This window comes from Lingula anatina, chromosome 1 (assembly GCF_051362555.1).
Source record: "Lingula anatina isolate TDL-2025a chromosome 1, LinAna3.0, whole genome shotgun sequence".
Classification (NCBI taxonomy): Eukaryota; Metazoa; Brachiopoda; class Lingulata; order Lingulida; family Lingulidae; genus Lingula; species Lingula anatina.
Genome location: NC_141767.1, coordinates 71,596,333 through 71,620,305, shown reverse-complemented (window position 1 = coordinate 71,620,305; position 23,973 = coordinate 71,596,333). Strand labels below are relative to the sequence as shown.

The window sequence follows — 23,973 nt, the reverse complement described above, 5'->3', positions numbered from 1 at the left end:
ACAGCAGCACCTCCTAGATCAAGGTAGGTTGTCTATGTAGGGATCAACAGGGTGGGAGGGGTTACAGCAGCACCTCCAAGATCAAGGTAGGTTGTCTATGCAGGGATCAAAGTGGCCACAGCTCCATAGTGTCATTTCATTGTCTTAATAATGTGGCAATCATTTCAGAGCACCTGCCTTTTGCTGATATAGATGATTATTGTTAATTACTAATTTCACCAACAGATTTACTGTGTTTTGTTTCAGTATTATGGCAGCATGTGTGTGAGAATAAAATGACCATCAAACCACCGAATGAAAACAAGATTCCCACCTTTATGAGGAAAGGTTCAGCCTCTTCAACACATGGAGATATCCCATATGGAAGTACACGTAAGTGTGTCATAGATCCTGTGCCAGGATGTGAGGAGAGTTGCAATTAGTCTGCAATTTTAGTAAAAATACCTACTAAGTGGAAAAGTTTTTTTTTTGTGTGTCATTATTATAACCCATGCTATACATTATGATTCTGTGTTGTTTAAATACAAGACTGAATACTGTACAACCAGCAAACCAATGTCATCTTGCTGTACTTCCAGCCTCTGTGAAGAAGACCCACACATCCTCTGTCACAGCCCAAGATGACCACCCAGAATTCTCCCCACTGACCCTCATGTTACGGCGGTTGACCAGTGAGGATGACCAACATGTCCAGCCATGCTATGGACGGTCCAGGCACTCCAGTAGGACCAGTAGTACCAGCGACAGCAGGGACAGTTCTGAATTGTAGACATTAACTTCCTGTTGTTAACACAGCCTAGCAAGGGCTTCCCTGTTCTGGCTCAAAGACAAACTTCATATGAACATGGTTAACACAGCCTAGCAAGGGCTTCCCTGTTCTGAGCTCTACAAACAATGTATAAAATACATGGCCCTGGCCTGTGACATATGATGGGTGCACTGACCATGAAGGACGTGGATCAGTTTTGGTGCTAAAATGGAGGCCAGGTATCCCACAATGCTCTGCAACAAAGACAGAATCTCATTCTGAAGTAGAAAGTACAAGCCATGTGGCAGAAGTATGCCAAATCAATTCATGTCAAGTTTGCAGTGTTTTCTTATTAATTGTTGCCGTTCAGAGTGAAATGTACTAGGGCATTGTATGTGTCTGAGAAAAAGTTAAATTGTTCTTTGATTTCAGATTCAGTCTTCTTCCATCATACCTTTTTGTTTTATGTGCTTTTAGACTGTTTTTATTTTATTGATGGAGGTTTTCAAGTATAAACAAAGTATTTTGTGCCAATGGAGCATGGACTCGACAACAATTGGTAATCAAGGCATTGAGTGTGTACAGAGATCTAGTATTGTACTTTTTCACTCTGACCTGCAGAACAAAGGAAATGTGATTTTCATAAACACAAAGTGGTTATTTGCTTGAAATCTTCTTAAGCAGAAATGTATACCTAGTTTAAGAATACATTTTAACATACCCTCAGTTTTGGGTATACTGTAGCCTTTTTCATTGATTCAGATTTGTTTCATTGTGGTCATGAATTGTTTACTTTTAAGGCTGCCTTTCGTATGTTCTTCCAACATTTTTTTAAGAATTAAGTTTTATAAGAGCTTTTTTATGTGATTTACATGTACATGGAGGAAGATTTTATCTAGTCATTTTCTAACTATGGTCAATGTGTCCTGGACAGTTGTCATTGTGAGCATTCCAGGAAAAGATATCCCTGTTCACCATGTTAGCATGTGTGAGGACAGATATCATTGTTCACTATGTTAGCATGTGTGAGGGCAGATATCATTGTTCACTATGTTAGCAGATGTGAGGGCAGATATTTATATAGTGCAGCAGTATAATACTGTATTTCCAGATAACATTCACTGTATTTCTATGTAATACCCTCAATTGTAAATATAACCATTATTTATATCATGCCGGCCGTGTCTGTTTTATATGTTCTGTGAATAATATGTGAAATTAAATTCAACAACATATTGCAAATGTTTGAAAATGGATTCCTCGTCTTCCAATTCTGAAGAAGCTTAATAAATTTAAAATTATGTCATTAAAGCACACCCCCCTCCATTAACACCTGTTATGCAAAGTCGGTGTTTTTACTGCACAGCAACAGGTCTTGGCAGGGATTATAAAAGTTCTGCGTGACAGTGGGATAGAGCTGCTATGGTATAACAGGCATCTGTATGTCAATAGGAATTGTGCGAGACTAGAAACTGCAAGAATCCACCTGTGGTTGGGATTTACTTTGTATTTATAAGGGGAGAATTCTTGGTTTGCAAATGTCTTCTTAGAAATACAAAATTGACACCAAAACAGCCATTTCTTACCATTAAGCAATAGACTGTTATTTGTCAGAAGCAAAAAATGACCAGAAAAATGACTGTGTAAATTCGGTCAACTTTATTCATTGCCACTTTGTATTTTACTAATCTGCCATTTATTATGACCCCACAGTCCCCACTCTTCCTCATACCCTGCATAATCTTGCAAGACGTCTACTTATCTTAGATGATTTCTACTGGAAAGTGTAGAGTCTGTTAAATGTATGGCAAATATTATAAAACATTTAAGAATTACCAAAATCATTTCAACAGTTAATTGATTTAATTCATTAAAATTTACATTTCAAACTTTGACAAAAGCAGTAATCACAGAATGCATTGAGAACTTGGTTCATATAGTTAACAGAAGTACAGACATTTTGATCTTATCACAAAAACATAAAATATACAGAGGCCTACACTTGCGTTCTGTGTCAACTCTCTGTATCTATCTTATTCCACAAGTTGTGGCTAAAACTTGAATCATCAATGTCAAGATAATTCTTTTCAAGAATGTTTGAAAATATTTTGCTCACCTAAAGAACATTGAAAAAAAAAAAACAAAATTACTTTAGACATTAGAGCTAAGCATGCCCTTTTACCTTTGTGTGTGTGTGTGTGTGTGTGTGTGTGTGTGTGTGTAATGGTTTTGAGATACATGCATGTATTATACCAGAACCTTCAAAGTGACCGCTTACACACCCAGGAAAATTCATCACTATATTCACTGTCACCTTAAATTCTTGTATAGTCCTATGGTTGCTAAGAGACCAAACACTACAAAAGGTGCCGCCACTGTCAGCCTATTCAAGCCGGCCCTGTCTTGAGGTTCCTGTGCCTGGTTGGCAGCAGGTCTGTCCCAGACAAATTCCTGGGGCTGTCTTGGAGTGATGTCCAGCTTGGGGAGTTCAGGCAATATGCCACCTCGCAGAGAATTCCTGCGCATCCTCAGTCCTGGACTTCCATCTGTCACATGACCCTGAGCTGGACTTCCAGACTGAGGTCTGTCAGCTATCTGACTACGGTCAACTCTCTGTCTGTCCTCGGCTGTGTCATCGTCCACCAGGGTCAGAGGTTCTGGACACTTGGACTTGTAGGAAGGACTGGTGGGGTGTTCTGGCACAGGGGACAGAGTGACAGGAGCCTGCGCTGGGAGGGTCAACTTGTCACCCTCCAAGGAGCTGGTCTGATGTGATACAGCAGGGGAATCATCTGAGGGGGGCCTGAACAATACCTTGGGAACAACACTGCTCTCTTCCTGGTCCTCTGGGTGTTTCAGCAATGTTATACGGTGTTCTGATGGACATGATGCACCATCAGCCACACCTCTTGATAATACTGCATCCTCTTCACTTTCTTCAAGACGACCAACCAAACTAGCATCTGGATTCTTGAGTTTCAAGGCATGCTGCAGAGAGCTGTCTGTGCCACCACCTGCTGAGTGCTCTCCAGAACTCCCAGTTATATTGTTATCAAGGGTCAACCCCTGGAATCCAGACCTGTTCTTTAGCATGTTAACTTCAGAGCCACTAGAAATGTAACTATTCTCTCCCTCAGCCTGTGTTATGTTTAGGTGGGTGTATCCAGTACCAACCATACTGGGAGGACTGAGGTTGTTCTGTTGGCTGACACTAGGGGGCACTGAAGGCTGAACATTTTCCTCCTCCTGGGACAAAGGCAATGGTTTATCCATACTGCCACTAGAGGGCCCTGAAGGCTGATTGTCTCCCTCCTCCTGGGACAAAGGTAATGGTTTCTGCATGCTGGACATGGAGGGAAGTTTGCCTTCTTCTTGTGTGGAAAAAGGGAGATCTTTTGACGTGTCATTCATTGCATTCATAGGACCATTTTCTATTGGGTCTGTTTGTGCCACAGTATGTCCATTCACTTCTTCTGCTGCCACTGGGGGAGGTTTTGATTCACTCTCCTGGTCCTGCTGCACAGGTGGTGGCTGTTCTTTCTGTATGTGACCTCCATTCACTGCCTCTACTGTCATTTGGGGAGGCTTGCAGGCACTATCCTGCTCATATTCAGTGGGTTGTGGTTGTTTTCTATGTATGTGACCGGGATTTACTTCCTTTACTGGCTGAAGTGAAGGCTTTGAGTCCTCTCCTAAAGTAGTTGATGGACACTTTTCATCATTTATATGGTCTGTTCTTTCCTCTGCCAAGAGGGTCAATTGTGGCTCACCCCCTGGGACAGTGTTTGAGGATGACGGAACCTTTGCTTCTGGATCAGAGCTGTCGCCTATTGGTTGCTGATGTAAGATCAAAAAAAAAAAGACTTATCTGTACCATGGGTATTAACATGACCTTACCATCAATATAAACATATCTGTACCATCAATATAAGCATGTTTATAGTTTTAACTTAAAAGTTTCATCCATCTCCCAACAGAGCCACACAAGGTCCACTATAAAAACAAGCTTCCCTCTCCCAGCTTCCCTGACACTATATAATTACCTGCTCTCTCCCTGCTGCTCTGCTGTCAGCTGTCACCTCAGTTTCTGGTGCCCTGATGTCAGCTGTCACCTCAGTTTCTGGCACCCTGATGTCAGCTGTCACCTCAGTTTCTGGCATTCTGCTGTCAGCTGTCACCTCAGTTTCTGCTGCTCTGCTGTCAGCTGTCACCTCAGTTTCTGGTGCCCTGATGTCAGCTGTCACCTCAGTTTCTGGCATTCTGCTGTCAGTTGTCACCTCAGTTTCTGCTGCTCTGCTGTCAGCTGTCACCTCAGTTTCAGGCCCTCTGCTGTCAGCTGTCACCTCAGCTTCTGGCGTTCTGCTGTCAGCTGTCACCTCAGTTTCTGGCGTTCTGCTGTCAGCTGTCACCTCAGTTTCAGGCCCTCTGCTGTCAGCTGTCACCTTAGTTTCTGGCACTCTGCTGTCAGCTGTCACCTCAGTTTCAGGCCCTCTGCTGTCAGCTGTCACCTTAGTTTCTGGCACTCTGTTGTCAGCTGTCACCTCAGTTTTAGGTGCTCTTCTGTCAGCTGTCACCTTAGTTTCTGGCACTCTGTTGTCAGCTGTCACCTTAGTTTTAGGTGCTCTTCTGTCAGCTGTCACCTCAGTTTCTGGCACTCTGCTGTCAGCTGTCACCTCTGGTTCTGGTGAAGTCCAAGACAGAGAGCCTGAGTTATCCACAACAGGGGAGAAAGGTCCTGGGACCTGGCTGTCCTGGGACACCTGCTGTCTGGGCCCGGAGACATTATGCTTGGTAATAGAATAGTAAAACATTTATTTTCAATAAATATTTTGTTTTCATCAACATTTTCAAAGTGGTTTATAATAAAACTGCATTGTAAAGTACTTGCCATTTTTTAAATGGTAATAGATTAAAGTTTGACGTTTAACTAAACACATACAATGTCTACCTGGTCCCTCCCTCACCCTCTAGAGTGCCAAAGTCTGTAAAGGCCAATGCTTACCCTATAACTGATTATTTTATAGATCTCATCCAAAAGATCCATCCTCTCCATGCTTTCCAGTGCCTGACACAGCCTGCCCAGTGTGGCTTCATGGGGACACTTCTGCTGCCATCTTTGAAGCAGAGACTCTGTAGGACTCTCCTCTTGTTCCAGAGACTGAACTTCACTGTGGAAGAAGTCTGGAATTCAAACCATGTTGATTGTAACTAGTACACCAGCAGGATATGGCAGACATTTACATACGTGTTTCATTTGGCGTATATTTCAGAAATGATTTATCTACCATCTATGGCTGCTTTGTAATCTACTTCAGGAGGATGATAAATCAATGCTGGAATTTATCTTTTTCTACACTGCAGCAGCCTTAAGTAACCTTTACCAGTAGCCCCCCTCCCTCTCTTTCTCATTCCTATCCTCTTACCTTTCCATCTCTACCCCCTTTCCCTCCTATCCCTACCCCCTTACCTTCCCACCCCTACTCTCTTACCTTTCCACTACCCTCTACCAGGGCGACTGATAGATTTTTACGGATATTCACAGATATGTCTCTAGCTAGATAGATTGTCATTTTCAGCTGAAGTCACCCTGTACAGAAATCCCATGTGGGAGCAATTATCTCTACCCGCGCGCAGAGGGCTTTATTCTCGCTCTGCATGAGCTTCGCTTCGCGACGATATGCTAACTGTACGTTACGTAACCGGCTCTGCTGTCTGCAGAAACCAGTCACGTGGTTGGAAGGGGTTTCCCGAAGTAAGCCGTATCCCACAATTCCGTACTGCAGCTTTAAAAAATGGTGGCTATCACGCCCGGTGTTTCCTCCAAAAAACCCCAGAAAATAGAGAGGTAAGACGTTCTGACAATTTATTCTTGGGGGTATCTTCTTTCTGATGCAATTATATAGACTCTGTTTAGTCTTTTATATGACTTACTTATTAATGACTCTTTGTAAAACGTCTCCTGCAGTAAGGACATGCTGTAGGCTAATAGGTTAAGGCAACGTGATTCGGGTAAAACCTTATCTTCTGAAATAATTATATCTTGGTTTTAGGCTCAAGAGTTCAATTGTAATGGGACCGAAGAGTGGGCCGTACACAAGTTCTTTGAAAGTGGTCACGTTAGAGAGGACATTTGGATTGGACAGACACATTTTAGGGAAGCTGATCAAACAATTATTTCCAGATGCGGAGTTAAAAAGAAAAAAGGGCGAAAACTCATTTTATATTGGGATTCGGCTCAATGTTTTCAGGCTGCTACTGCACCAGTATTTATACCTCTGCAACTACTTCAGGGGATTCCACAGTTAGCCTCACTCTGAAGTAATAAGCTATTCACTGGGGGCTATTTTTATCTGTGTCAGAAGAGCAAGTGATTAAGGTCAGAGCAATTAACTGTCTTGATTGCTGTCACGCAGACTTAGACTAGACCTGCCAAGTGGCAGTGCCTGAGCAGTTATGCAAACAATTACCAGCCATGTAATCAACCTTGGGATTTCTGTACAGGGTGACTTCAGCTGAAAATGATAATCTATCTAGCTAGAGACATATCTGTGAATATCCGTAAAAATCTATCAGTCGCCCTGGTAGAGGGTACCTTCCCACCCCTACCCCCTTACTTCCCACCCCTACCCCCTTACCTTCCCACCCCTACTCTCTTACCTTCCCCCTTACCTTCCCACCCCTACCCCCTTACCTTCCCAACCCTACTCTCTTACATTCCCACCCCTACCCCCTTACCTTCCCACCCCTACTCTCTTACCTTCCCACCCCTACCCCCTTACCTTCCCACCCCTACTCTCTTACCTTCCCACCCCTACCCCCTTACTTCCCACCCCTACCCCCTTACCTTCCCACCCCTACTCTCTTACCTTCCCCCTTACCTTCCCACCCCTACCCCTTTACCTTCCCAACCCTACATTCTTACCTTCCCACCCCTACCCCCTTACTTCCCACCCCTACCCCCTTACCTTCCCCCTTACCTTCCCACCCCTACCCCCTTACCTTCCCAACCCTACTCTCTTACCTTCCCACCCCTACCCCCTTACCTTCCCACCCCTACTCTCTTACCTTCCCACCCCTACCCCTTTACCTTCCCACCCCTACCCCCTACCCATCTCTACCCCTTTCTTCAGCCACTCCCAGACAGATATTAATGTTTTATGTTCAAATCCCTTAAAAACCCTTAAATAAATATATCATCCCTTTATCAGACCTAGTTCTGCTGCCAGCCCCTTCCAGTCCCTTCCATGATGTCTATTTGTGATGTTCAGGTACCTAGCCACAGTGGTGGTGACCTTATACGGCAGCTCCCTCAGCAATGTCTTCCCATCTGGACTGGTGTTCTGGGCTCTGTTGGTGGCTTTACTCTCCTTGAATGTTTTCTTTCTAATATACCGTTCACCTGAATTAAAAGAAACTGTACCAACAACAGGACAATTTGAAAAACATTATACAGGAGAGAAATAACATAATTCATTGGAATCCCCCCAGGGATGTATTAGATTACTTAATTCTTCCATGGTTAGCATGCCTGGACTTTTTATCAATCTGATTTATAAAATTTACCATAAGTCTTCCCCAACATAATCAACAGACTCAGCAAAGACTGGGTTCCCATACCTAGATTGATCTAACAGGATCAGTCCATCTCCAAGGGGTTTCTCGCTAAATCGCTTTCAGCTTAAGCAGCTTACATGTCTGACACGTCTTCTAGAGCTGCTAAATGATAGTTAATTATCCCCTTTCAGCTTCAGTGGGCGTAACAGACATCTAAGCCGCTTAAGTTGATTGCAATTTAGCAAGAACCCCCTAGGAGATATATCGATCCAAAGTTAGTATGAGAGGGTCTGGGAATGGTCCCAAAGATTCTAATCAAAGTGCTAAAGACAGTCACAAGCCTGCAGGGGTCACCCTGACCTCTTTCAGTATCATCAGTTCCATTTGTCTCCTGGGGGTCAAGTTTTCTGGCCAGCTCTAACTGGCCTGTTTCTCTTAGAGCTGAAATGAACTGTGGGAACCACTGGTCTTTTCTTGGTAACTTGTCTAGTAACATCACTGCCCCAAAGAACCTGCCATTACACCTCAACTCTGCTGTTATATTCTCCTGGAAGTATATTATATTTTAATAAAGTTCAATAAAGTTATATAAAGTTTAATAAAGTTTTTAATAAAGTTAATAAAGTAAAAAACTTAAGTTAATAAAGTTAATAAAGTTAAAACTGTTAACACTCTCTTTCATCTCTGGTGAACATTTTAAAAAATCCATTACAATTCTCATCTGGCACTGTTTATAACATAAGAGTATCAAATACCATACAAATTCTTAGAAATAAACAATGTCAGTTCTAAAATTTGTTCATGTCACCACTGCTCAAAGCATGTCCAAATTTGTTTTATATATAATACTGATAACTTATATTATTACAAACTCTGAGTACTTACTTTATTTTTATTAGCACTTACAATCTCTATATGGGCATTACCCCCCCCCCCCCCCCCCCCGGGGGGGAAGACCGCGTAATCCTTTAATGGTCTCTCAATGACATTCATTGACATTCATTGAAAGACCATTAAAGGATTATGCGGTCTTCCTTTCATGAAGGTCCGCCATATTTAGGTCTCGGCCTTGCTAGACCTCGGCTCTTCTCGATGTGAATGCTCTCTAAGAATCATGTGATCTCTATCAAGTCTTTTTATTTACCCTGTCCACATCTGTCAGACATGAGAGGTGTGGCATCAGTTGCACAGGTTCTATTTTGTTCACTAGTTCTACATTGTTTTCCCGGATTATCTTCCTATATTTGTCTTCCATTCTGTATAAAATAGAAATATTAATACAATACAATACAATACAATAAATTTTATTTAATGTCGGGTATAAACTGAAAGGAGCTCTTCATCGACTGGGTTAGGACAAACATTTCTACAAATAATACAATATTTATATGAGGTCTAGTAAGATAGTCAATGGAAAGTCTTTCTACAGAAAATACAAACACACATGAAGTCTTTTAATTAAGATAGTAAATGAAAAATCGTTCTATGATTATTAATATACAAATGCTAGACATAATTTATTGTTAAAAACAAATATTTCTACATACAATGCTCACTAATATAGATGCATAAAATAATGCAAACATGTTGTATACATTATTACACAGCTTTGCTGAATGTATATAGGTTACACAAGCTAAATTTGCATTTGGGTCCTTTCCAAGGTCCTTTGCAAAGACCTCACATATTTAACAGCTCATTATAACTGCTTGTGTGGTTGTTGTAGACAAATCTAGATCTTAGACCCCTAATTCTCTGTATCTTTTCTAATTTTTTCAAATTCCCTCAGCACAAAAGTGCCATACTAACAGACAATAATTCAAGTGTGATAATGTAGTGCCTGAATATGGCAAGCCCTCTTGAAACATCTAGATAAGCTGAAAGCCTTCTCAGAGTGTTTAATGGACATGCTGTTTGAGAACATAATTCTGAGATGTGTTTGCTAAAAGTCAGTCTTGGGTCAAAGTAAAACCCAAGGAGTTTGACCCAAGGTTCTGGTTTCACCAATTTTCCATTGAAAGATAACTGCTCATTACTATGGTGGTCTGCTATTTTACCAATAAAAACGCTTGAAATTTGTTGAACTTGTATGACACATTTAGAAGTAAAAAAATGTTTTTGGTTTTGAGGGTGTTATACTGAGTAGTTTGAATCCAAATAAACAAAAAAGTAATAAACAAACAAACAAACAAACAAAAAACTGGCGTACCTTCAAATATAGCACTGCATAAATTATTGTTCATTTTTTTTCATTTTTCAATTAAAACTGAACGAGCAATGACGTGACTAATTAAGCAGGGCCAAATTGAGCTATAGATATTCATATACTGATCCGGCATTTTCCAGCTTAAAATATAAAAAGACAAGCATGCATATTCTACAACAGACCACTAGCTAGTTGTTCTTTTACTGCTTACAGTAACACTTGTACATGTGCTTGGATAATTTAATTTTAAAATATGACAATATTATGTAGTAGTTACTCCTTTATTATATGAATAGATAATTTACCGGATAGTAAAACCGGGTTGACAATATCTTCTTCCAATCGTCATATTTAGCCCATCTACTTCTTGTGATGACTAAAATCGTAACTAACTCCCGTTAAGTAACAGAAAATATCCGATAACATAACAGGAAAATAACCCACCTGCTTTCGATTCCAGATACCAAAATGGCTGTTGAATTTACGTCACCACGATGTACACAGCTCTCAATTCATTACGATTATTATTATTAGCAAACATCTATAAAATTATACTAATATATTTATGGTTCTAAATTTTTAAAAGTAAAATTGATTTTTATATTTTCTTTATTATATTACACATGAACGAGTTTTTTTTTAAGTTAAATGACATAAAAGAAATAACTTATCAGTGTGTTTAGACCTGCCGGGAAATACTCGTGTTAGTCGGGAAATAGGGGGATTCCCTCTGGAAAATTGCAGAGACGTATTTGAAAAGGAAAGTTCGATTTAGTATTTTCCAGGTATTTATTCAATCGTTACGAGATCTGAGATGTTGTGGGAATTTACCAATTTTTTTCTACATTGTTAGATATAAATTCCATTCGCGATTGAACTAGCTTTCACTTTAGTAAAGGGTCGGGTACATGTAATACTATAAATTCTAGTTGAAATAATTAGAAGTAAGGAGTTGTCTAGTTTCCCGATCAATTGTTGGACTATGGATAATAGTCAGCCAAGAGAAGAATGCGATGAAGTTGGTCAAGGCGACTCGCATATCGACAAGTTTCAACTGCAGAGGGAAATATTAACTGTATGCTCAACAGTTTTCATCGACAAAATACAACCAGTTGAACTCTGTGTTCATCTGTCTGATATCATCGGTAAAGGTAAATATTCTGCTTTCGTTTTGTTATTATTATTATTATTATTATTATTATTATTATTATATGTATGTCTGTTCTTGGTGTTGTTAACATGAACATGTACAGTGTATATATATATATATATATATATATATATATATATATATATATATAGTACATGTTCATGTTCGTGTAGAAAACTTTGTAAAAACTGTATGTATAATACTGCATTCTGGTGAATTTTAACTGTTATTTATTGCTCAATCAGAATTCAGAAATTGCAATTATTATTTTTTTTTGCACCTCAAATCCCAGGGGGGGCAGGCGCCCCCCCCCCCCCCCCCCCCCCCCCCCCCCCCCCCCCCCCCCCCCCCCCCCCCCCCCCCCCCGGGAGCGACGGCCCTGACGTGGGAGTGTACTGATGTGTGCACATATATAAATTTTACTGGGAGTATTTTATATGGATTTAGGAAAGTGAAAATGTTGAGGAGTAATGATGCAGGGGACTTAAAGAGATATATATGACCCTTGCATACGAAATCCGAAAATCTCACTGGAAAAGAGGTGCATGAAAGAGAAATGCTCTTAAATGAGCAAAAATGTTTATTAGCTTGGTATAGTTGGATCATAAGTGAAAATTATCAAACACTGAAATATTACGGCCATCTACTCACATCAGTCTAATGAAGGCCTTTACATACCCAGGTTGGATGTAAGCTTAATATTTTGGCTTGTGTTTGATAAATTTTCATTCAAATATATATGCTTGTTTATAGAACATTGGTAGAAATTATTGCACATGAACACATTTAAGAAGAAAGTATTCATCTACTTCCCACACTTTCTGTATATATGATACCATGCAATTAAGGTATATTTTATTTGAAGTGGTATTTATATTAAGAGGGGCTCTATGTAAAAGTAACTCTGAGGTCTTAAAGATCTTCAAATATGAAGAGAAAAGTTAATCAGCCATTAAATTTTAAATTTTACAGCCTGATTTTTTTCTCACTAGAGGTTTATATCATACTTAAAATTAAACAAAACAGAAACTGATGTACTAATCTGTGAATCTGTTTTAGCTGAAGAAGATAAAATAAAAGCTGCTACAGATGAGAAAGGACCACGGAAAGGAGCAGAGCTCTTGCTGAGTTTTGTTTTAGAAAGTACGGATCCTGGCTGGTTCACAGTGTTTGTTAATGGACTGAAGGAAACTGGTAAAGAACATTTTGTTTGACAAATGGAAGTGACGAAAAAGAATTTCATGGAAGTATTGATTAGTAATTGTGCAAATACATGATATGTGGCAAATATCCTCTCCATCTTCACTGACAAGTACTGGTAATTCTGCTAAATTTTACTTTCATATTTGGAATATATTTGTATTATTATATTTTAAATAATCATATTAAGAAAATACCTAAAGTTTTTAAACATTTAAAACTGAAAATTATGTGATGTTATTACTTTCAGGTAGTGAAACTGCACTAGAAATATTAGAAGACTTTAAAGCACTGAGTGATTTTTCCCAGCATGTAGATGGGATGAAATATGATCTTAACTCTGTGCGCTTTGAGGACTTGCATGAGAAGCATTTACGTGTATTTAGGCCTCATATCATAGAGTACCTGGAACCAATCCAGTTACTTCCACATCTGATCCAGAGAGGTGTGTTGTCTGACAGCACTGTAGACAGGATCAGAGCAGAGACACGGAACAAAGGCAGGTATTATGGCAGCTTGTTGCTACTCAGACACTTGCCCACTCTCAAGAAGACCTGGTACACTGACTTCCTGTATTCTCTCTGGAACAGTGGAAATCAAAAAGATAAAGAACTGGTGCAGCTGATAGATCCAGATTTCAATCCAGGTATATGTGTTTTATTATTGTTTTAAATATGATAATAGTACATGTACATGTATGATGGTCAGTACACAGTCTAGTCTAAGCAGTTGCAGACAACTAGACCAAGATCTTAATAACCTAGATCTCAAGAAATATTGTGAATATAAGGTTTGTTCTTTTTTGCTGGCTTAAATTATATTTTTTGCAGGGTGCGTGGGTGATTCTTATCAGAAGATATAATTTTACATCATAATTCAATGAGAATTTTATTGAAATATTTCAAACTAGATTGGAAGCAGTACCAGACCAGCCAGAAGAGGACAGTCACCAAGGAGATTGCTGGGGACACTATTGATGCTGTACCTCCTAAATGGAGGAAATACGGCAGTGCTGATGAAGGCAGAAATATCACAGGTAAATTTGACTATCTAGCTGGTACAAAGTCATCTGATATGGCAGCTGATTTACATGCGGCCATTCTTCATTAACACTGAAACTGAATGTTATGGCAAGCTGTCAACATTGACAACAGTGATGAATAATTAATTGGTAAAGTGTTTTCTTATTATCTTTTAAGAGTTAATTAAAGTTAACTAAATATTAACTGTTAGATTGGTTGGTTGATTAATATAATTAATTTGCTTTAGGTGCAGAAGTTGAACAAGTGTCTCTCAAGTTGAGTGATTTGAACATAACAGGTAAGAAATAATGAAGGTTGTTTATGCAAAAATAAAAAACCAGCAGCATGTGTCTTGTCCATGTGTGTCCTGTACAGTGTCAATCATCAGCAGTATGTGTCTTGTCCATGTGTGTCCTGTACAGTGTCAATCATCAGCAGTATGTGTCTTGTCCATGTGTGTCTTGTCCATGTGTGTCCTGTACAGTGTCAATCATCAGCCAGGAAGTGGGTAACTTAAAATTGATATGATTTTGGTGGTGATCCATTAATTAATTAATTAAAATTGAGCTGCCCTGATGGAGGACTGTGGTCTCGTAGTGCTTTTCTAGGTAATATTTTTATCTTTTTTAACAGTAGAAATACATGTATGCAGTTATATTTATTTACAGTGGGGGCTTCTCCATAGTCCGAAGGTTCATTGGTCCGAAAAATGGTAACATTTTCATTGTTTTTTTAAATCAAGTGTTCATTGGTCTCAAGGTTTTATAGTGAATATTTGGACCAATGAACCTTAGGACTATCGAACCTTCAGACTATTGCTACGGCCCCATTTACAGTTATATATATTTATTAGTTAAATACAGTTATATATATTTATTAGTTAAATACAGTTATGTATATTTTCAATAACCATAAAAACAAATTGGTAAATATTACTTATGAGTGCAATTTTCTGGATGTTCACCTTTTGAATTTACTTCTCCTGTCTTTCATGGATTTATAGATGAACTTAGTCTGCGTAATTATCAGCATGAGTTAGCAGAGCCTGCCCTGAGAGGGCAGAATTGTATCATTGTGGCCCCCACAGGAAGTGGTAAAACTAGGGTAGCAGCACACATTGTGGCAGAACACTTGAAACAAGGTGAATGTTTTTTTTTTTTGTTTTGTTTTTTTTTCCTTGCACTCCAAGAAATCTCAATATTTTTTATCTAATACTTTAGAAAGTAGTTTATGTAACCTGCACTTTCGTGTAAGTAAGTTGCCAGAATTTATATGTCAAAATATATTTACAGCTTTGTATTATATCCTAATTCTATTTTATAACAATATTTTACAGGAGCTGATAGAAAAGTGGTGTTTATGGCTTGTAAAGTTCCACTGGTTGAACAGCAGTACCAACTATTCTGTCAACTATTTGAAAAATATGAATTGAGGGTATATGTTCTCTGAAGCTCAGGATGAGTTTTTCTTTCACCTTTTTTAATCTGTTTATAGACATATATAGTTTATTAATAAACTTGTGATAATAATGCTGATAAATTCCAACCCATCTGTATGGTTCTTTTGAAATTTGCAGGAGAGATGTGTTTGGGCAACATTATGCTAGATTTGGAGTGAGACCTAATTAAATGAAAGAACTATGAAAGCGGGGAAAAAGCGTCTTAATTACCACTGTATGATACACATTGTTCAGATATGTCAGAAACATGTTTTAAATAGAGTGTACTTTAGATATTGATCAACATAATATATGTACACAATTAATTTTGATGTTTCCTCTCAATTCCTTTATTACCAGGTGCTGAAAGTGTGTGGAGATGATGAGTCAAATAAATTTCTGCACCAGCTGATTTCTGAGTTTGACATCATTGTGTTGACCCCGCAGATCTTGGAAAACCACTTGCTAGAAAACACCATCTCTTCTCTGGACGTGTTCTCCTTGCTGATCTTTGATGAATGCCATCACACCCAGAAAGGCAATCCTTACAATGCTATCATGTCCAGATATATAAGACAGAAACACAGGGACAAAATGGTGAAGTTGCCCCAGGTAATGACAGTTGACCTTTATATACGTACCATATTTTTTATATGCACGAAAATGTATGTATCCAAAAACGTCAAGTATCCAAAAACCATTCACAGAATTTCGATGATAATTCCATGTTTGAGTTTGTAGTTTTTGAGTCACTCTCGTATAATGGAGATAGAAACTGAGTAAAAATGCCAAATCTGAAATGTAAAAAAAAAAAAGAAAGTAGATCATTATTTTCTCAGCAGTTTTGGCTAGGCAAATTACCTATGAAGTAAAGACAAAATTTCCAGGAATTTTTTTCTTTGCTTCATAATGATCTAATAGGCATTGTATGCATTTGATAATAATAATAACTATTGGTTATCAGTTTGATTTTAAAAGAAGGCTTGGACTTTAAAGGGATAATAACTCTTCGTTTTGGCCAAAAAATGAATTTTCCTGGAGTAAACAACAATTTTCCCATACTTACCAATGGTTAATGAATCCATTTTTACATTCAAAGTTAGTCCCTGGTTTTTTTCTAAAAAGTTTGGTTTTTTGTTAAATTCTCTTAAGAGATTATAACAGAGTATAGCCATCAATGGAGGTGACGTGGTCTGAAGACAAGTTCAGATATCAGAATAATAGCTATAACTGCTGTTTTTGTCGTAAAACAGAATATATTTTATTTCTATGAGTTGTTCACGATGTTTCTGTTGTGAAATATAGACCTCATACGAAGAGTTATTATCCCTTTAATAAACACTATTATATACATACAAACACAGATGTTATGTGCAAGTCATGATGTAGATAATCTTTTTACAGTTAGTGTACAATATTTAGTAGAAGGATGGATCTTAGAATTATTGGTCATTGCTGTATTCTCTCTCTATATTTCTGTTCAGAGAATGGCAATTATAACAGTTTATACTGGCAAATTGGTTCCACAAAAAAAAAAAAAAATTAGAACCTGAGACTGTGTGCTGTAAAAACTATAACTGCTTTAATTGAAACACCGAAGCACTAAATCAAGACAGTCTTGGATACAACAGTCAGTCATGTTGTTCTAACTAAAGAAATCGCAGGAATACAAATTTTGGTGTTGAAATCACTGAGACTGACCTTCTTCTCATAATTAGATTGTAGGTATGACTGCTTCATTAGGAGTTGGAGATGCTAAGACGGATTATGAAGCAGAGAGCCATATCTTACATCTATGTGCTAACCTAGACAGCCGCTGTATAGCCACAGTGGAAAGGTATAGAGATGAACTGGACCAGTACGTCAACACGCCAAATGAAGGTTAGGTTAACAACCTGAATGTCAATTGATTCATCATATTGTTTTAAGCTTAGATACAATACAATACAATACAATACAATACAATACAATACAATACAATACAATACAATACAATACATTTTATTTCATGTCGGGTAAAAATTTAAAGGAAACATTAGCTTTGCAGCTCTTCACCTACTGGGCAAGGACATAATGTTGGAAACACTGATCAAGTCTACTATTGGATTAATTAAGTTTATTCTATTAAGTTAAATAGGTATCATCCAAGATAGCCCTACTGTAAGTCCAATGCTTCTGTTGGTTATAAGTTGCCCTGTTTACATACATATATATGTACATCTTTTCTTTTATATGATTATTTTTTCCTTTACAAAAGTAAGCAAGGAAAAATGCATCTATAATACCAGATTAATTTTCAGTTCAGAATATATAAGAACCAACTTCATTTATTCAGAATAATAAATTATATTACTGAGGCAGTGATCTGGCATGTACCTGTATTAGTACCCCTGCAGGATGTATGATACTCTTTGACCATTGATGTCCTTACTAGACTGATGAGATGATGAATCCTTTGAAATGTGAAGTAAAGTTTCCTCTATTAATGCTTACATTTCATTGTAGAATTCCAGCCTTTACCAAACCGTCAGGAAGACCCCTTCAGAGTCAAAATCATTGCCATTATGAAGAGAATAGAGAGCATCATTAAACAGTCTCCAAGTATGTATGAATTATTTAAACATGAACCTGTTGTTGTTGTTGTTGTTGTTGTTGTTGTTGTTGTTGTTGTGTGTGTGTGTGTGTGTGTGTGTGTGTGTGTGTGTGTGTAAAGCAGTGACAATTAACTGGTGTATAATCAGTTGATTTCTCAGCTTTTATGCTGAATAACTGAACAGAAATAATTAGAACACTTAAAAATACATCAGTGGACATAGAAAATTTGACTTATTTTGATTGTTTTTCTATGTCACCAGTTCGTATAAAGATAACAGTAAAAGGATAAAAAGTTCTGCAGGAGTTGACTTTTGTATATAGTAATTTTGGTCACTCTCACTTTCTAAATTATTTTTCTTCATGGACCATTACATACCTTTGACCTTATTAGTGGCATATACAGAAATAAAATGTAATTTTCACATCCTCTCGTTATAATTGTATGGGTAATTATCATCTAGATTGGAGTTTCAGGCCAGTATCAAAAATATTCTTAACATTTCAGCATTGTATTTTTGAACTATATGATATTTGTATTGGGCAGTGATTTCAAATTTGGTTAAAATACAAAATCTAAGGTAAAATTTGTGATAAAAATCAATGATACCTTTTAATTAAAAAAAATTTAAAGTGGAAGTTTAAGCAATCATTATGTATCATTATGTGTTTTTTTTTGTCATCCAATCAAACTGTTTATATCATCATTCAGTCTGTTATGACCTGCTGAGCAGTGGTAATAAGGCCTTAACCAAAGCTCCCAATGAGCGTGACAGCCAGCAATACCACCAGTGGGCGACACAGCTGGGCAAGATAGCCCCAACAGTGAGTCAAAATCCAGAGCTGACCCGCACCATTGTTACCTGCACAGATTATCTCCAGGTTTGTTGTTTTCATGGGATAGCTCAAACTTGTGATTAATTCTGTGGTAACTCTGTTGTGGGATTTGTGTAAGTGAAAGGACATATGGTATTTTAAATGAACTTGTACGTGTTGTAGGGGTCCATGTTCCTCCCTACTCAGGTTCTTCTAATATTTCACTTGTCACTGATGCATGGGAGAGGGAATATAACCACAAACTTACATCTTCAGTTCCCACTCTAAAAGACCCTTCCTAGGGTCGTAGTGTCAAAGTCCCTTCCCAGGTCGAAGTGTCAAAGTCCCTTCCCAGGATCATAGTGTCGAAGCCCCTTCCCAGGGTCGTGATAGTTTAACGTAACCTCCCCTTAGCTAAAAAACAATATACATATCATGAAAATTGAACCTATCGTACACAATCAACAGTCCACATCGATATTTATGTGACATACTAGTATATCCGTGTGTGGATTTAATCTTACTATCAAGTCTCTGATGCAGCAATAAGATCGCATCCACACAGATGATTTACAAGCTGGGAAATTTGCGGTTTAATCCTGGAATTTGAAATCTTTATCATATAGGGAACGCAGTGGCTCAATCGAGTCCTGCGTTCTGACTATTAACGGAGTAACAGTGTCTTGATGAATGTTATACGATTACAGATGGTCTTTCCGTGGGACTCCTGCTTTCTGCATCTTGATTGCGCCTGTTCTTTTTCTGTAAAATAAATTTTCGACATATTATATTTCCATAATTTTTTAGACAAAAGATTCCTATGCATACCACTAATAAAAACAAAGCTAGAGTACCCAAATAGCCCCATATGTTATGCTTATCCAGTATAAAATTTCACCCATGCAGGGCCGTAGCCTCCGGGGGGGGGGGGGGGGGGGGGGCAGGGGGGGCAGCTACCCCCCTGAAATTTGGAATTTTACACACCACACCCTCCCCCCTCGGTTACTTTCGCCCCCTCGTGTCCGCTTACTGCCCCCCCCTGGCATTATGCTCAGGCTACGGCCCTGCCATGCATTAGTGACAAGTGAAATATATTAGAAGAACCTGGGCAGGGAGGAATATGGACCCCTACAGTGTTGTTATATAGGTTTATGCCAAAGATTAGTTAAGCAAGTTGGGTCTGTAGCCACAGTAACTTTAAATTTAATTGTTTGTAACTAGGTTAAATGTTTAATTGAATATTGTTGCAGGGATATAATGTAGCCCTGGGGGTGAACAGAAATGCCAGGACCTCGGATGCTGTGGAGTACTTAGTACAGAAGTTTTCACCTTACAGCACCAGACAGCATATACAAACTGCATTGGAAAAAGAGCTGTTCCAAATGTTTGAAGGTATGAACTCTAAGAACCGAAAGTTTAACTTGTACATCAGATTATTTTACAACAGCTGCTGTTAACTATCAGCTGCAACATTCCAAGGAAACAAAACTGATATCCTTTTCCATTTTGATTATAGTCAAATTTCAGGATTTTAATTTTGTATATACATGTACTGCAGAAAGGAACATTTTTGTAAACTTTATTTATAATTTGCAGATGTGCGTCCAGAAGTCATCAAACTCGCTGAGGATCCCAGGTATCAAAACCCAAGACTCCTCCAGCTTCAGCAGCGTATTGAAGGTAACACCAGGGCTCTACATTCCCGGGGCATCATCTTTGTGACCACATTAGCCATAGTGCAGGCACTGTATGACTGGCTGACGGAACTGGACCTTGCGGAAACTGTCAGACCAGAGAAGTTTACGGGGGCACGGGCCTCAGAAGAACAAGGAGGTGAGCATAGAAGTGTTGTCTTAATGTTAACATTTCTAGCTTTGAAAAAACATTTTGGGTATTTGCTGTGTTTTGCCAAATAATGGAAATCTGGCCTAATTTACTATACCTGACAGTCATGATTGTGTGTATTGATAGTTAATTAATATTTAAATGTTTGTCCATAATTAGGGATGACTCAACATGAGCAAGAAAACATTCTGGCCAAATTTAGAACGGGTGAATGCCGTCTTCTGATTGCAACAACAGTGGCTGAAGAAGGTCTGGATATTCCTGAGTGCAACTTTGTCATATTATACAACCATATTGGAAATGAAATCAGCACAGTTCAAACAAGAGGTAACAGTTACATTGTGAATTAACATTTCAGAATTGAATAAAGCAGAAAATACAAAGATATGACACCAAGTAGATTGATAGTATTTTATATGATATTGTGATTTTTGGTTTTTTAGGTTGCAATTATTTTACTATTAAGGGAGATGGGCATAATCTTGCTATTACTATTAATTTTGATCTTACCATATATCATATTAAATATTTATCTTAGGAAGAAACCGAGCAAAGGATGCCACCTCTTACGTAATGGCAGAGGATCGTTTTCAGTTAAAGGCAGCTCTCAACTGTCAGAAGGAAAAAATGATGAATAAAGCGGTAGCCGTGATGAAAAGGAAACTGGAAAGAGAAGATGTGTCGCAGCAAATAATGACTTTTCAGAGAGAGGAAATAAAAAAGATGGACATAGAAGCTATTAAGCGTCAGAAAAAATTAGCTAAAAAATCATCTGAGGAATTCCATCTTGTTTGTCGCAAATGTCAAACATTTGCAGCGAGTACTGCAAATCTGAGAAAAATCAAAGAGAGCCACCATGTTGTGTTAGATGAAGATTTTCAGAATAAGATCCAGCTCAAAGATCCTAAGAAGGTCATTCACATTGATGGCATGGAATTGCAGAAGAAGATTGTTTGCGCGAAATGTCCAAGTTTAGAATGGGGAACCCTGGCCCTCTATGAGGGTGAGATGTACTATGTCATTGCTATCAAAGCATTCAATGTGAAGACTGTGGATGGACAGTATTACAAGCCATGTCAATTCAAACACTGGATTGATGCACCTTTTAAGGTGGAGCCACTTGATGCCATGGTGGAGTGCGGTAAACCTCAGAATATCTAAACTACAGAGATATTCACTTGATGCCATCGTGGACTTAATTACAGAGCTACAGAATATAAGTAGTTCTTCCGTGTAGCTGACACTAACTAGGCAGAGAAGAATTAGCAAGCAATTTAGCTGTAAACCAGTCAGTGTGTGATGATGAAAGTTTGAGTGGTGTGTCACAGCTTGAAGCCTTTTTTTGCACATGTAGGAGAGCTTATACTTGAAAAAAGACAAATGAATATATTAAAATAACTTCTGTCAACATAAAACACTTAAGGCTGGAGGTGTAGCTGCAGTGTACGCACTCAAACCTACTTGTCGTCATTCACTGTGGACAATTAAGAAAATTACAACTTTGATAATTTGAGATGCAAGCTTTTTTGATGTGTTTATTTGTTTGCAAACTGTGTGTACTATAGTTTTAACAAATAGATTTTGTCCTATTTAATCTTTCTGACTTGGTGAGGTTGTGTGTTGACATCTGTTAATGTGAAGAAGTACAAGTCAAGAAGTAAATCACTGACGAAGTTAATCACATCATTTTCAAGCTTAACTGACTTGATGTAGCATTAACAATTAGTGAAATAATTAAGTGTCCTATTTGTGCATTATTCAAGTATGGTTGGAAAGAATCGTGTCTGTTTGTCTTGATCCCTGCTGCACTAGAAATCATAAGTTAAACCTTTTTGTTAAAATACAATGCATGACAATTGATGTGTCGATAGCATTGTGTAAATGAAAAAAAAAAAACATTTATTTTTTAAATTTTAACTTATATCATAATATGAAATCATAGTTTTAAAAGAGTTATGTTGCAAGGCAACATCTCTACAATTCTGAGAGGAAAAAAAAGCTTTTTTGATTTTGATACACTTTGATTCAATATATTTTACTTTTTACTACCACATGGTGGTGTATTTTTATGTGTAAACATTTCAATCCAATAGCTTTTGTAATATCACTGTAGCATTGATACAAGTAAATAATTTTAAAATTTTCTTTGTTTGTACCAAAATGTAAGGCTGGAACTAAATGTGTTTGAGTCTGAGCATATTTTGTTAACTTTTAAAAACTGGTCTTTTCACACTCCTTTAATTTACGCTCCCTAATTAACCTAGTAACAGGTTGAGTGTGCATCACGTACGTCAGACTTAGACTGGGTTCCCATAGATTTAGATCGATCTATCCCGATTGACCTAACTCCTTGGGGGTTCACGCTAAATTGCTGTCAGTTTCCGAGAGCCGAACGCGCACAAAAGTTAATTACCCCTTTTAGTAGGCGGGACAGACATTTAAGCCAGTCAGGCTGACAACAATCTAGTGAGACTCCCCACGGGGATAGATCGATCTAACAATCTATGGGAATGCACTCTTAGATTGCCGGGCTCTGAAGGCGGGCGGGCAAGATTTGTGAAGATGTGCAGTTCATGCACTGTAACGGAGCAGTGGAGGAAATTGAATGTTTTTAACTGGTTATTTTCACATGACAGAAATTTTTATATTTAAGATCACCATTTTCCAGGAGGTTCCAGGGCATCTGGGGCTTGTTTCTCCATAGAACCAAAGACTAAAACTGTTCTAAAATCACTTTGAAATTCAAACCTATTTTTTATCTAATTGGACAAAAGACAAATTGTTGGTAGTCCAACTAGACGAAGTACACATGTACATGTACTGTGACTGTTTTCAAACAGGATTGAAGACATGTCTACGTTTCAAACCAATACTTAATTTAATTTATTTAAGCAGACAACTGTGGATTTATCATGACTGCAGCAGATCTAATTTTGAATTTAAGTACTGTTAAGACCAAATATATAGGGCCATAGCTGTTCTGTGGGACAACAGACCCTCATGAGCTCTGGTTGTTGGTCAGACGTAACTTCATGACGTCACGCACTCCTTATACACCAGGGATAGTTTTTATATCTGCAACAATTAAAATCGTTATTAGAGAACACTTAATTCGTGCATTTAGTTAACGACTGTGATTTTGTATTAATATTAAGTAATATTTTGTCGAATTATAAAGATCCGATTTTGAAAAAAATAAAGTTTTAATCCAATCGTTATTTAAACTGATACTTTCACAATAAGAACAAGTCAATTCAGATTTGAATTTATTTTATTTGTGGTTTATTTGTGGTTTAAAAATACGATTGACAACTAACAGTTAATAGACAATGGGAAATATAAAAATTATTTATATTATGGCGTATATTTTTTTTGGCCGAGCAATGGATCTGGTGAAACTTT

At 38.0% G+C, this 23,973-nt stretch overlaps 3 protein-coding genes across 8 annotated transcripts in view; 2 read left to right on the top strand and 1 right to left on the bottom strand.

Moving 5' to 3' along the window:
- Positions 1-1,923, top strand: part of LOC106168965 (rhotekin) — a 30,478-nt gene extending 28,555 nt beyond the window's left edge. For all 6 annotated transcript variants that reach the window (XM_087012246.1, XM_087012265.1, XM_087012251.1 and 3 more), the window contains 2 exons: positions 247-372; positions 579-1,923. In XM_087012246.1, coding sequence (XP_086868372.1) covers positions 247-372; positions 579-769 — 317 coding nt within the window. In that variant the 3' untranslated portion in view covers positions 770-1,923. The remainder of the gene's footprint in view (positions 1-246; positions 373-578) is intronic.
- Positions 1,924-2,392: 469 nt separating this feature from the next.
- LOC106168967 (uncharacterized) lies at positions 2,393-10,971 on the bottom strand. Its single transcript, XM_087001433.1, has 7 exons — positions 10,814-10,971; positions 9,447-9,558; positions 8,663-8,849; positions 7,959-8,147; positions 5,751-5,929; positions 4,792-5,535; positions 2,393-4,585 (listed from the first exon to the last, which is right to left on the bottom strand). The coding sequence occupies exons 1-7, from the start codon at positions 10,855-10,857 to the stop codon at positions 3,059-3,061; spliced, it is 2,982 nt and encodes a 993-aa protein (XP_086857559.1). The 5' UTR covers positions 10,858-10,971; the 3' UTR covers positions 2,393-3,058.
- Positions 10,972-11,201: 230 nt separating this feature from the next.
- Positions 11,202-23,928, top strand: LOC106168940 (antiviral innate immune response receptor RIG-I). The gene is made up of 15 exons (XM_013548197.2): positions 11,202-11,659; positions 12,718-12,852; positions 13,109-13,504; positions 13,769-13,894; positions 14,128-14,178; positions 14,884-15,021; positions 15,217-15,314; positions 15,679-15,930; positions 17,037-17,199; positions 17,824-17,919; positions 18,623-18,792; positions 19,977-20,118; positions 20,323-20,559; positions 20,731-20,898; positions 21,110-23,928. Exons 1-15 carry the CDS (start codon positions 11,491-11,493, stop codon positions 21,730-21,732), a joined length of 2,964 nt encoding a protein of 987 aa, XP_013403651.2. The 5' UTR covers positions 11,202-11,490; the 3' UTR covers positions 21,733-23,928.
- The last annotated feature ends 45 nt before the right edge of the window (positions 23,929-23,973 follow it).